At 46.3% G+C, this 14948-nt stretch overlaps 1 protein-coding gene across 3 annotated transcripts in view; it reads right to left on the reverse strand.

Annotated features, from left to right (window-relative positions):
* ncor1 (nuclear receptor corepressor 1) overlaps positions 1 to 14948 on the reverse strand; it is a 53271-nt gene that overhangs the window by 19506 nt on the left and 18817 nt on the right. For all 3 annotated transcript variants that reach the window (XM_068600930.1, XM_068600929.1, XM_068600928.1), the window contains exons 15-19: positions 8189 to 8319; positions 7201 to 7496; positions 4657 to 4722; positions 1449 to 1585; positions 1252 to 1351 (exon numbers count right to left, since the gene is read on the reverse strand). In XM_068600930.1, coding sequence (XP_068457031.1) covers positions 1252 to 1351; positions 1449 to 1585; positions 4657 to 4722; positions 7201 to 7496; positions 8189 to 8319 — 730 coding nt within the window. The remainder of the gene's footprint in view (positions 1 to 1251; positions 1352 to 1448; positions 1586 to 4656; positions 4723 to 7200; positions 7497 to 8188; positions 8320 to 14948) is intronic.

Below are 14948 nucleotides of genomic sequence, written 5' to 3' on the forward strand. Positions count from 1 at the left end.
TTTTTCTCCGAGACTTTGTTGAACAAATACATACAATAAACACAAGTATTGGAATTAATTTAGGGTTCCTAAACGACTCAAACAGGGAAAAAGAGATCTGGAGACAAAATTTGTTCCCCAGTTTTTAACGGGTTAAATATCAAGACCCTGAACAAAGTGCTGATTTTTAAAGGATAAACACATGACTCCATGTCTGAACATCATCTTTCATCTGCCGCCTCTGTTGGTTTACATAACGTCAACCGCTGCAGTTGTTTCCATGGTGATACCAGTCCAGATGGGATGTCATTGCGAGAAAAAAAAAATGTTTTTTTGCAACTGCATTTCACGTACGAAACCACAATCAGGGGGAAAACGACAAACATTACAACGTTGGTGGGAAACACTTGAGCGCGGGCCTCGTCCGGCTCCGATGTAAACGACGTGAGAGCAACAGGCTGCCGAGCGCCGAGACCTCGAGAGCGCCGCTCGGGTTTCCATGGAACAAAGACAAAGTCAAATAAACATGACAGGAAAACCTTGTGACCTCCCGCTGTCGCCACTGCTATCATGAGGACGGCTATCATGTGGCTGTTTGAATTACATGCGCGTCTGCTGAGCCTGAAAACAAAAACTGGATTGCTTTGCTGCTTTTTTCTTTTAATTCCAGTATTTTTTTTGTCATAACTAATCTATTGCTATACGTCGCACGCTATCTTTTTCATAGGGGGCCCGCCTCCATCACGTAATGCCGGCGAAGATAAGGAGCTCTGCAGAGAGCAGGGAGGCGGGTAGATGGCCAGGATCAAACAAGTGGACCGGTACTTTGTGTTCAAAGAGCCGCCTTTGTTGAGTCTTCAAAGCCAAGAATTGTTATGCAACAGGCGCCCGTGTACTCAGAATTGGTTCATATCTTTTATCTCCACCTCTCCCCCTCTTGCTTCTTTTCATTTGATCCTTTTTCCCCCCCCTCTTGCTCTCTCTCGCTCTCTCTCATTAAAACTGTAGTCAGCAAGAGAGCAAACCAAGAGCCATCAACGCAAAATGAAACCCTCACATGACCATTCGGAGTGCGTTTCGGATCAGGCGTCACGGCTTTGCACTGTGCTCATCGCAACTCCCTCTCTCTCTTCACGCCCTCTTCCCTTAACCCTGCGTCCTTCACCCGGGTGTCCCTCGCACTCGGTCCCACGGGGAGGAAGGTCGGAGACAAAATGTGTCCGTGCGTTCCCGACGAGGAACACGTGCTTTCCTATCGGCCGTCTCTCTGACCTTCACTGTCATCTGCGTTGTCGTCGTCGTCGTCATCGTCGGGCGACGCCGCGGCTAGACCTTCACCTTGAGACCGATCCGCACGAGCCCGCCGTGTGTCCTGGGAAACAGAGAGAGTCGCATTTTGCATTCGTGCGTTACGGTTACAGCGGTTCCATGACCGAACCACAACAGACGGCGGGTACCTCGTGGCGTACCTGCTTGTGCTGCTGCAGCAGGTTGTCCAGGTTGTGACGCCTCTTGTAGTTGAAATAGAAATTCTTGCACTGTGCCTCGCTTTTGCTGCCCACCATTTTGGCAATGGCCGTCCAGTTTCTCCCGTGCTCGACTAGCCCTGGTGCGAGACAAACACAGACAATTCAGCAGGAAAGACTCCTCGAGACTTGTCAGGTGTCATAAGCTAATGCTCAATCAGACTAATTACAGTCATGCTAGTCACTGGGTTTAACCTGGATTTAATTGAAATGATTCAAAAGGAGCAGCAGAGTGGTGACGCGAAGCCACCAAAGCCTCATTTCTCATATTTCCAATGACGCTGTGATCGTGCCACTCCTGTGATTCAACAAGACGATCTCAACGCATTCTCAACAGTGTCTCTTTTGAGTGGAAAGTTGCTGTTGTTGCCATCATTATTGAGGTCAAACCTTTGGTATTCCTGCAAAAAAAATGACCCTCTACTGGGTTGCTGTGGTTTGCTGTTGGTCTTGCCCGTCCCGATTAACACTGAGCTGTGCACACAAGCAGCTTTCGCCGTCTCGCTAAACTGTGAAACGACTCCGGCAAAGCTGCAGTGAACTGGAAGACTGCCATTTACCTTTGACATTTGGGCTTCTCCTCTCTAAATCCTGTGACCCTGTGACCTCCCCCTCCCTCCCGGCCCGACTGAGACGAGGGATACTGACAGCTTGACAAATCACCAGAGAGCTAAAACACAAACCCCCATTACTGCTCCAGTTAAATGAGGGAATGGGGTCATTGGGACCTTTCAGAGTGACTCCTCTTCTTCAGAGTTACTTGCAGACATTCCAGCGATGTTAGACCGGAGGGAGCTTTAGCACACACTCAAGTGTCCCAGCAGAAATTATGTCCATGCAGCCTCTTTTGTCATCTAGCGGCCATACAAACGTGCATAAAACACTCCTGCACATCATGATCACTGTGAGCAGGATCCTCCAAAGAATCTCCGCTGTTAAAAAGTGCACCGAGATGTTTGATAGCACAGCCGAGCACCACACACATTCAATAAGAAGTATTTCTCCAGTGTCGCGGCACCCTTCACTTAACCTTCTGGAGATCGTGCGAGAAAATCCTCCCGCTCCCATTTTAATACCCGGCATTGTGGAGATTGTCGGTCACACAATGGGAGCATATCTTTTCTTTTTAGGTTTAAAAATTTCTATTAACCTTTTAGAAACTCCTCCCACGCTCATGTTAAGTCCCAGCATGCCCCATTCAGACAACCTTTTGGCTTGAAATACATAATATTTCCATTTTTGAACCGATCGACACAGTTTTTTGACTGAAACTCCTTCCAAACAGACCAATACTTTGTTTTATTGTGATTTTTGTTGCAGATTCTGATTCTTTAGGTCCTAATCTTTCCAAAAAGGTGTCTTATTGACGCTCCAGAAGGCTTTTTTGGGGAATCTGGCTCACATCATGCTGGATGTTCATAGTTACCATCAAAATATCTTTTAAAAGTGATTTTTTTGCAGATATACATTTTGTTCCAAAGACTTTGCTGAACAAATACATACAATAAACACAAGTATTGGAGTTAATTTGGGGTCCTACGACGACTCAAACAGGGAAAAGATGTCTGGAGACAAAACTGGTTGCACACTTTTTAACGAGTTGAATGTCTGGAGGTGAAAACACACGTTACATTTGCTGCGTGACACATGACGCTGTGCAGAGAAGCAGAGAAACAATCAAGTGAAATGATCGCACGTCTTCAGTGCTGCCGGCTGACAAGACGGACACGTTTCCCCTCATTCCTGCAGCAGCATAAAACGCACCATAAATAACTAAAATAAATTACCATAGCAGCAATCCACCCGTTCATGTTGCGTCTTTAAAGAAAAGTTCTCAAGAGAGCTGAGGAGAAGTTCTCATCTGTATTGTTTCATGTTGGTTTGGTAGATACTTGAAAAGTATAATTCTTAGTAACTTTGGTGAAGCTCATAACGTTTAACTTTAGGTCGTAAGAGGAGTTACATGATGTCTTAAATGTAAATGTTGTGTTTTTTGTGCCATTTTGTCCAAATAATGTGCTTGCAGCGAGCACCTACACCTGAAACCCTAATATCTCAACACTATTACTACACGTCCCAGGATTTGGCTGTAATATCCGAGCTCAAGAGGGAAGATGGACGTTCAGCTATTAGATTTCTGACTTTCTGAATGATTTCTGACCCTGATAGTTCAATTTGCAAGTGAGAAACTACAGTCAATACAACAAAAACAAAAGTTTCGCCATTTCTTCCTCCATTAAAACTCAGAATTGCCAGCTAGGCCCGAGCTGCGTTAGCCTGCTGTTAGCACCGAGGCTGACGCAGATCAACAGGTACGACGTCTTAACCATGTTCAATGTCTCGCACGACCGGCCAGTCGTGGCGGCGTGGGATGAAAGTGATTTCATGACTAGAGGAGGTTGTGCAGGTCTCTTTAAAGTACACTAATCCACAGACACATCTAGCATGAACGTCTGAATGCCTGCGGAGATCACAGCAGAAATGTAGTTTTGTTAACAGGGAGGCAAATCTCCAAGAGAGTGTTAATTAATCCACATTAATCTCTTTATTTACTCCCCCAGTCTGTGTCTTGGGACTCAGGGAAACCGACGCGAGAGCCGGTACCAACAAAGCCGAGCAAAGAGGGGGAAAAGGGGGCACACTGGTCTGCTTATGACCCGACTAATGACTGCAGTCTGAGACCAGAACAACCATCTTGAAGAATTTATAAGAGCAGAGTCACTTAAAACATTGCGGCGCATTTGACAAAGTTTTGAAATGTGAATAATAGATAGTGATCTTTTTGGGAAGAAGCCGCAACTGCCACGCTCCATTGCTTGATGGACGGCCTTAATAGATCACTTCTGAGAAGCCGGCGGAGCGGCACGGTGAAAAGAAGAAGAAGAAGAAGAAATCCCCTAAAACACTTCACGAGTCTGACAGTTTCAAAGTAAAGCAGCAGCACGAGTTTCTATTTGATCGTTCCTGTGTGCGTGTGAGAAACAGGCAGGGCGAGGCAGTACATGACAATCAGAGAAGGAAAAAGAGAGAGACAAGAGAGAGAGAGATGAGAGGAGGGGGAGGAAAGATCAAAAAGCAGAGGAGCCACAGCAACGCAGAGAAAGAGAGGAAGGACAGAAGAGACGAAGCGATAAATAAATTGAAACACTACCTTTTTTGGCGACCTCCATCTCCTCCTCGGTCCAGCGAGAAGTTTCTCCGGTTTCGCCGACACCAGCTAGATCGCAAAGGAAAAAGACACAGCGCCGTCAGCGAGAAAGAGAGAAAGACAGACGGAGAGAGAGTGACAGTCCTCTCTCGGCCATCTCCTTCTCACGGCCGCTAATCTAATAATCTGTTTACATTCAGGGGCTGCCGAGACCCGCTGCCTCTCTTGCACTCTCGCTCTAGCTCGCTCTCCCCCTCTCATTCTTCCCTCCCTCACTCTCTCTCTCTCTCTCTCTCCCCCTTCCCCACAGCAAAGAGCAAGCCCTCCTCCTCCTCTTCCTCCTCCTCCTCCTCCTCTCTAATCCACGAGGGGAGGGCCTTGGTCAGCTGATGTAGCACCAGACAGTGAAGGAGCTGAGAGCCCTGCCTCCCTCGTTGGGAAATGGCCTTGGATGGAGACAAATAGACGGACAGAACAGCGAGCGCAAAAAAAAAAAACCCTCCCACCCCTTCTACTATGACACTGCGCATCGCACACATGCATGCACACAGTTCCACACACACACACACACACACGAAATTCACAGAAGTGCACGGTTGGTGCGGTGGGGGCCGAGTGAACTCTCGCCCACTCTGCTGCACGGCGCCCGCTGATACTGTGTAAACATTTGGACTAATATAGCAGCAGATGTACGAACCCTTGACATCAACAGGAGTCCTTCTCCCCGCCTCAACCTCAACGATGAGGAGGATCAATTCTCGCCGTTCAGACGGGGCTCCTACCAAAAGGTCCCCCCGGCCACGCAGTCTGCTACACTTAGTTAAACAAATGTCGGCCGCACTCGACTTCCTTTTCCCGCGGCAAAGACTCACATGTTCTCCCCGTGACAGTTTAAGGCCCCTCAAGGGTGGTCACTAATCTCTGGGTTGTGCAAACAGACAGGGGTGTCTGCCTACAGTGTTACGTCTCACCTACTGACACACACACACACACACGCGCACACACTCGCACGCACGCCACGGCATTAAACCAGATCAAACCCCCACTGAATCAGCAGCTTCCTGAACTGGCCTGGCACCATTTCAACTGGGCAAGACTGGCAGACAGCTACCCTTTAGCACGTAGCCCGCTAACTTCCAAGAAGCAGCGTAGCCGCAGGGGGGGTTACAACAGAGCAAGCAAACAGACACACAAAATCCACAATGCAGTCACGAAAAGGAGATTACGGTTGACTCAGTCCTATGTAAACCATGATACGCCCAGGACGGGGCCAGGAAAGGTCACAGGGTTAAGAGGATGGAAGGACACACACTGCAGACGGATCGTTAATCACATTATAAGACGGGCCGGGCGTAGCTGGGGCTGCTGGGAGCGTCAGCAGACAGCAGGGGGAGCAGGTGGCGGCGCACCGAAGCACAATTACAAAACAATGAATTAATGATGCAGATTAGCGCCACGACAACTCTGAACACACACACGGGGACCTTGGACGCCTGAAAACCTGAGCCGGCGTCGCGGCCTCGGTGACGGGCGGCCGCGGGGCGGACGAGTGCAAAAGCCCGCCGCCGAGAGCCATGACAACAGCTCAGCCAGAGCAGCACATTGCCATGGTGACAGACAGATGATATACGGCCTGCCGAGTGCAGCGCAGGACACGACGAGAGCCTGAAACGCCGCCGGCCAGCAACCTGACGTGCCGCTGAACCCTGCTCTTCTCTGACTGGGGTCGCTATTCAATTCTGCAAACTCACAAGACACACGAGATGCCGGAGAGTGTTCGTTAATGTTCGGGGCATGAACTGAAACGCAGCACTGAATGGTTTTTTATTGTGTTAATATTATTAGTCATCTTGACAGTGCACTGAGAGCGCGAACATGAGGGCAATATGCCTTCTTTTTGTTGTTGCTTGATTTTAATCATGCATGTGGCAAAGTGTAAAATTCGCCTTTTTGCTAAGATCATTATCTGAAGAAAAGTGGCACAGAGAGAGAAAAAAGGGGATTTTCAGCTACATTCCTCAAAACTACTTCAGGCAAGGAATTTAAACCATATTTGGGATTTGATATCCCAGTATAAATGCACTTCAGTATCCATCAACTCCCTAAACACGCTGCAAAACTTCCACTGTAACTATGCGAGGAGATTAGCGCTGAACCGTTTTAGCGATGAGGCTCATTTGCAATGAAAAAGGGCCAATTTGGTGACAAATGTGAGCATATTACCAACATTAAATACATGCAAATAGCACAGGGCACCGGACATGATTTGCTTGGCTGCAAAGTCCGAGGTGCATTTCATTCCTCGAGGGAATTACATGTTTTTTTGGGTCTAATTTGTGCAGGCAATCCTCTCTTGTATTTGCATTTAACTCCACCAAAATGTGAAAAACTCAAGTGACACTAGGAAATGTCAAGTGGCCATCCTAACAGATACAGTGAAAGCATTATATTTACATCCCTAAATGCTCCGTGACCTTCCTTTCCCTCAGTTCTGTGTCACTCAGTGTGTAGCCGACCTCGAGAGAGAGCGACCGCAAGAGGATTCACCTTTATTAGCGTCCATGGAAGCTACTGGAGTCTGGGGCTTTGCAGGCTCCTTCATGGACTTTAGCATTGGATCAGACTTAGGGAGCTGTGGAGGATCTGGCAAGGCAGGCTCAGGGGCAGTGGGAGGAGCCTCCTCGGCCGCCACAGACGCAGCCTCATTGGCCATGGAGCGTGTGGTGATCCTTCCCTTACGGCGGCCCTGGCTGTTGGCAGTCTTCCTGCCACGCGGCGTGTTTTGCTCCTTTCCGTCCTCGTCCTCCACACCGTCACACTTTTCTTTGTCCTTGCCAATGTCCCTGTGGTTTTTGGACGGGGAGGAAAACACACACACAGCTTTAGAGACTTGTTGGTACAGCAAATATCTATTCCCCTTTGACTCAGCAATAACGGGCCCTTTAGGTAATCCGCTCTCTTCCTTCATGACTTAGAAACACAAGAAAAGCATATTAGAAATCGTCTGTAGCCCAGACAGAAGGACTTGGACACAGACACTGCTTTCGCTTTCCAAGTCATGAACAAGCATCATCACGCCGCCGAGGGCCTGGGGACGTCGAAGCTCGCTTCTCATAATTGTTTTCCCCAGTTACCACAGTTATAATTGGTGGCTCTAATTTAATCTTACAATATCATAAAAGTCGCCTCATGCTCCAACATCCCTATTCATAGGTCCAGGAAGGATTACTTCACAAACAGCACAAGATACAGTCGTGCATATCGACAATATTGCTCCAGCCTATGAATAAGAGACACAACAGTGACTGTACTATCAAGTTGGACTATCACGGGTTATTTTAAATAAGAATATTAAAAGCATCAAAGCTGCATTTAATGACTGCGATAATTATCCTGAAATGCATTCAGCTTTTCACCAAACACTCCCAAAATGATCACGGTCTCTGGAAGCAAGAGGGACACCACATGGAGGCTTTATCTGCAGGACCTGATGCACTATAGTGACATCAGGACAAAGCACCATCCACAGCCTCACCTCGAGTCCTCCTTATCATCTTTCTCTTCCTCGTCCTTCTTTTCCTCGTCCTCTTTTTTCTCGGATTTCTCAGTTTTTTCCTCTTCGTTTTTTTCGTCTGACTTGTCTTCTTGCGAGGGGCGTGTTATTTGCTGGAAACAAAAACACAGGGGGAAATATTTAGCAGTTTCTCCTCGACACAAAAAGAACAAAAATGTCAATGTGTAGATTACTGAAAGTGATTACGGATGCTGGGGGAGGAAAGAAATAATTAAAAAATCACAAAGAAGAGAACACTTCCTGTCCTGAAAGATATGAGAAGATGCACAAACCTAGCCTGTTATACATTTAAATGTTAATTTAAACAACTACAAGCATTCACTTTTGTTTAAAAAGACCACATGTATGCATCTTCCACCAACTGGAAACTTGACATTTTTACACACTTCCTGGTCCAGTTTTCCTGCAAGCAGCAGCAACTTCAAACTGTATAGCAGAGCCTGCATTGGCCCTGTGAGCCCAGAGGACCATCGACCGCTGTACACCAGAAGATGGGCTTAAATATCCCGTTTGATTAGCAGACAGGCTGAGTCAGGTAAAAGAAACAGAAACGTATGCCGACTCACTGCTTTCAAGCGGCACAATTTCCCCCAAACTAATATAATACTAATGATAAAGTAATACACCGAATATCACGACTAAAGGCAAAACTAAGGACTGAAGTTACAAGAGGAAAAGCTGAGTCGTACATTCTGTACAGAGACGTTTGAGGCTATGCCGGGTAGTGATGATCTTCACATTGTCCAGCAGAAACATATCTGACACCACTGTCAGCGTCGCAGATACTGTCTGTTTGTTGGTCTGCTTCACTTACAAAAGTGACGTGGCAATAGACAGACAGGTTGATATTTACAGTTTCCTACTCTTATTATTATGATGTGTATGTTGATTGCACAACGTAGGGCTATAAAATTATAATAATCAACTTTGGGATCAGCCTTTACTTTGTATGGTGGCTGGATTCTCTCAAGGTCTCGAGATTGCATTGAGAGAATCGTCGTAAGCTTCAAGCAGCTTCAAACAGCGTCGTAAGCTTCAATCGTCGTAAGCTTCAAGCAGCTACTCGAAGCTACAAGCAACTACTGGAAGCTACTGGAAGCTACAGGCAGCTACAGAAAGCCACAGGCAGCTACTGGAAGCTACAAGCAGCTACTGGAAGCTATAGGCAGCTACTGAAAGCTACAGGCAGCTACTGAAAGCTACAGGCAGCTACTGGAAGCTACAAGCTGCTACTGGAAGCTACAAGCTGCTACTGGAAGCTACAAGCAGCTACTGGAAGCTACAAGCAGCTACAAGCAGCTACTGGAAGCTACAAGCAGCTACTGGAAGCTACAAGCAACTACTGAAAGCTACAGGCAACTACTGAAAGCTACAAGCAGCTCCTGGAAGCTACAAGCAACTACTGAAAGCTACAGGCAGCTACTGGAAGCTACAGGCAGCTACTGGAAGCTACAGGCAACTACTGAAAGCTACAGGCAGCTACTGGAAGCTACAGGCAGCTGCTGGAAGCTACAAGCAGCTGCTGGAAGCTACAGGCAGCTACTGGAAGCTACAGGCAACTACTGGAAGCTACAGGCAGCTACTGGAAGCTACAGGCAGCTACTGGAAGCTACTGGAAACTACTTGAAGCTACAAGCAGCTACTTGAAGCTACAGGCAGCTACTGGAAGCTACAGGCAGCTACTGGAAGCTACAAGCAGCTACTGGAAGCTACTGGAAACTACTTGAAGCTACAAGCAGCTACTTGAAGCTATAGGCAGCTAGCTACAGACAACTACTGGAAGCTACAAGCAGCTACTGGCAGCTACAGGCAGCTACAGGAATAGCTACCGGCATCTAGCGGAAGCTACTGGCAGCTACTGGCGTGCACAGGCTGACGCACGGAGAGGCGACTGTTTGTTCTCGACAACAATGGCGGCTCCTAAAGAAGTTAGCCCAGACGCTGGAAGAGCATCAGCTATATCAGAATATTTCTTCACTGGAACAGAGGACCTGTTGTTGCTCTTCTCCTGACCTCCTTCTGTAAGAGTTTGATTGACAGGTGGTTCATCCCATCACCTTCCGAGCCGGCCCTTTTCCAAACGGTTTCCAATGACGGCTTGTCAGATGATTCTGCGTGACGAACCATCTGGCCGGTCAGGTTATATGAACCTCGCCCTGGCGATGCTGTTCTGTCTCCCACGGGGGAACAATCTCCTGGGGAAATGAAGGCTCGCTCAAGAGGCACAAAGGAAGCTTCTTCACCCGTTGCACATGTTATCATTGCGCAACCAAAAGCGGGAATAGGATACCGCTTTGGCTTTCCCCGGCGGCCATTGTTAGTTATCTCCAGTTCCCAAAAAGTATCAATGTCACTTCTTTGCAGTTACAGTTCCCAGCAGCAGAAATGGCAGATGGTGGACAAAAACCAAAGCAACAAGCTCTAAAAGTTGCTAAAAGTAACATTGAACACTCATTTGCATATTGGTGAGACAGAGAGACACCACTGGTCTGTGCGATCGCACCTCATTGTGTCCTGTTGGTGTCTTCGGTGCATTCTAACATGATCACCCGCTTGTTGATGCCGGGTCCAAACAGGGCCAAAGTCTGAGTAAATCCCTCGAAAAGAGAGATAAGGGCTTGACCACGACCGTTACACCACACTGCTGCAGATAGAAAATGGTGCCTCGCGTAGAAGAGGAGGATCATCCCAGCGCTCCACATGAAAACGTCTGGAGAGTCGAGTTCAGAGTGAAAACATCGTTCAACGAAGTGAATTTTAAAAACAGATTGAGGACAGAGCAACATTCTTTATCATCGGCGCTGGCTCGCGGTAACCACAGAATGCTTCCTCCTCCTGCCTGTTCCATGAAAGCGCTGTGCTGGAACAAGTCTGGCTATGCCAAGCCAAACATCCCATGCTGGTACCAGATGGGGCCAAGGAATGTGCTCCACTCCATGGTAAAGGCACAAGATATGGACAGAGGCAGAGAGGGAAGTCCGGGGTTCAAGTGGGGAAAAAACAGGGTTATGGCCGCCTGTCTCTTTTACGACATTGCTTCTGCACACGTGGAGTCTGCCTGCCTTGTCATCCTGTAACGTGTGATAAAGAAGTGCTTGGCAATTCCACAAAAAAACGCGGTTGGAGTCGGCGCTCTTTAGGGCTTAGTGCTGATCCTCCATGCTTAGGACGAGTTAATTACAGAGGTGTATGTCTCCTACGGGTGTGACGATTGAAATAAAGTTTTTTCTCGCCAGCTCAAACCAAAGACTGCTACTAATCACATGGGGTTTTTTTTTTTTTTGCCCGCCAGAGTGGAGCTACATGACGAGCAAAAAAAAATCAAAATCTACAGTAATGGAAAGAAAACCGCATGTGGTGCTCTCACAGGTTTACCCCACATACGCCGTTCACAGCCCTTCATTTTATGTGCTTTCAACCCAATTGGAGACAAAACTGGAAAATGTGATCCTCAGTTTGAGGTCATCGCCGTGAGCTCTTTATTGGTCAAGATTGTTGCTGACGAGCTACTTTTACGTTTACTCTTTGATGCGGATCAGACTTGGTAGACATCTCAGTGTTTTTAAAAATATGTATTCCTTCACATGCAGAATGCTACATGCTAATATAGCATGGGAGTGTCTCCAGTCTACAGCGAGGCGTGATGACGATGCAGCTTCACTGTGGACTTCTTTAAGGGAAGCCCTGCTTGATGCACAGCTCGATGTATGCAGAGGGGACCGTGTCCAACTTGAACTCTTGACTCATTTCCTGCCTCCAGTAGCCTGCAAAGCATGTTTTTTTGGCACTCGACAGTTTCAGGGACTTTTATTTCTTCGCAGGGCGGACCGGTCTGTTTCAGATCACGGTCCTCTCTCCTGTCCATGTCTTTCAGTGAGACGCTGCTCTGGTCGGGCCCTGGAGGCTGGTGTTTGCTTTGGAGGTGGTCAGAGAGCCGTGGCATTCCTGCCTCTGCTCCCACACTGCTTAAAAAGAGCCTCCACACAGATGTTCTCCAAAATGTCTGTGGTTCCTCTGCTGTTTCCTGACCTGGCTTGAATATTTTAAGGGTTTTAATTTCTCCCCTTCTTTTTGCTGAATCACAAGTGCTGTTTGATTTAGGAAATGACAGAGCCGCAAGTCAATCTTCCCTTTCCTACCGCAGGACTCAGACCACCAGAGGAATCTCTCGCTTCGGGCGGTTTCACTGCAGAAAATAGGAAACTGAGAATCTACTAAATCATGACTATGCATCACCTCCATCACTGCAATTCCTTACAGATATTGCCTCCATCGGACTGCAAACACTGTTTTTGTAACTGAATGAAAAGAACAGGAAGTAAATCTAAACAAATACATTTAACAGCAGCTTGCGTTCATTTTGGATAAAATGCACCATCCAGCCGACTGAACGGTCTCTCTCTCGATCATGGATGATATTTCTTTCCTTTTCTTTCAACAGTACATTTGCCACAGTTACCCTGGTTACTGGGAGCTCTGCGAGGGAAAGACTTTTCTACTTGAAATCAACTTTCATGCCAGAAAATCCCCCCAAAAAACAAGCTCTCAATGTAAATTTTTTCCCTTTTGGACGAAGAAGAAGAAGAAGAAGAAGAATGTCCAAAAGAACAACACATATGTTGCCCACCTTATACATGTGATGCTATAAATATATATAGCATCATATAAAACAAATATTTCAACACAATAGGCAGCCAGTAGATGTCTATATTACGTTTCCAAGAGAAGATATATGTCTACTTTATTTTACAAGCTTTACTTTGGTAACCAGAACAGGAATATGAGCTCTGTCACGTCTTCATGAAACACGAGCAGCTAAATTGGGTAAAATGACTAAAAGGTTTGATGACTGCACATTTCTCACACCTTTCTTGGTAAATGCTGATGTTTATCTTGCATTTTACCACAAACATCCTCTGGACTTCTGCTCCTCTCATGAATGTGTTGCGCTAGTTCAGCAGCGACATGTGGGCTGTTTGGCTTCTGTTGAACATCCGATCAAACTGAAGGGACACGTGTAGTGAAACTGAATTATTGATTCATTTCGCAGCATTGCGATGGAAGCTGTAAACCGTGCCTTGACAATGTGACAATGTTTTCAATAATCACTTCTCTGAAAACATGCCAAAAGGGCATTGTGGTGCAGCAGCGTCGCCACATCGCTGCAACTTTACGCTGTGAAAACAAACAGACTGGAATAAAAAAAACACTTTTTGTTTTCACAGTGAAGACCTGCGAGGTCAGTGAAGTGAACGGTACATACGACACAGTCACTGACGGGCTGCATCTCCCCTAAAGCAGGTTAATATTACAAATCAATTCACGTTTAATATCAATTACAGAAGCTAATAAAATGCCACGCTGAACTGAAGCTTGTGCCAAACTCTGACCCGCTGCCTGTTTTTACACGAACAGCGAATATCACGATGCATTTTGCATATTGCATGAACATGTTTCTAATAAACTGCACTGCGTGTTCATTGCACATCCCAGAATAAACACTAGATGTCGACTACATTTTGTGAAATGATCTGAACCTCTTGACACAGATTTCACCACTTGTTCTGTTACACGTTCAAATCAGAGTTTCAGAGTTATGTTTTACATTTGTAAAGTGTTAAGAGGACACTTGGGCACTTAAATAAAACACAATGTAAGGGCAACAGATAGTTTGTAATATGTGAGCATTAATAAATGACTGATTAATAAATGACTGCAACTGTTTAGTTGTGTTGTGTACTTACTGTTCTGTTACTTTGCTGGAAAATGTATTCACTAAAAGCACATTTAAAGGCTTCTGGGATGGGAACACTGATTTTCTTGCAGTGTAAACTCATTTTCTATTGTTTGGCCAGTGCTGTCCGAAATGGACCTGCATGTACACATGAGTAAAGAAACAAAGAATTGTTGAAAATGTTCTTTTACAGGAGGAAAACTTGTTTATTTAACGGAAAAACCTGCAAGTTTTCGGGTGTTTTTTTTTGTCGTACCAGAGGAATGTGAGCGAGAAAAAACAGGTAGTCATGCTGCAACTTCTACTTTTGAAAATAGCCAATCAAGTGGTAGCTGACAGTGTGTGTGTGTGTGTGTGTGTGTGTGTATGTGTGTGTGTGTGTGTGTGTGTGGTATAGTCTGTGTAGGTTTCCACGAGAGTATGTAATGTGAGATGACTGTTGTCATTTTTGTGTGATCACAAGCCGAGTGAGAGGATTATTTTAGAGCAAAAAGGTGCAGTTATCTGGACCCACACGGGGGACACACTTCCATGTTTGAAGCACATTTTCTCACAGAATTTTATGAAGCTACCAGCACCTGTATGCACTTTAAAATACATCCAAAACTAACATTTATTCTCCCCCCTTCTCCAAAAGCATCAACACGTGTACGCGAGCGCTCCACATAGTTTTGGCTCGGCTGTTAAAATTAAAATCCACGTCTCCACGTGTCCCAGAAAAGCTGCCCTAAAATAGCAGAGTTTGACTGCCCACCAGCCTCAAGTAAATATGTAGGCTGAGAAGTGAACTGCAACAGAGCAACAGAAAACACGACACAGGAGAAAGAAGAGAGAGAAGAAAAAAGAGATACGGAACAAGGGACGACAGACGGAGTATCGGCCGAAAAGCAAACGCTGTGGGTTTCAAAGCCAGACACATACCTGCAGGCTCATTTGCTGGTCATAAAACCCCCTTTGCTGCGCTGCGAGCCACAGCTTACCGGTGTT

The sequence above is a fragment of the Clinocottus analis genome, unplaced genomic scaffold, assembly GCF_023055335.1.
Source record: "Clinocottus analis isolate CAN_PGR_092001 unplaced genomic scaffold, fCliAna1.0.p SCAF_5, whole genome shotgun sequence".
Taxonomy (NCBI): Eukaryota; Metazoa; Chordata; class Actinopteri; order Perciformes; family Cottidae; genus Clinocottus; species Clinocottus analis.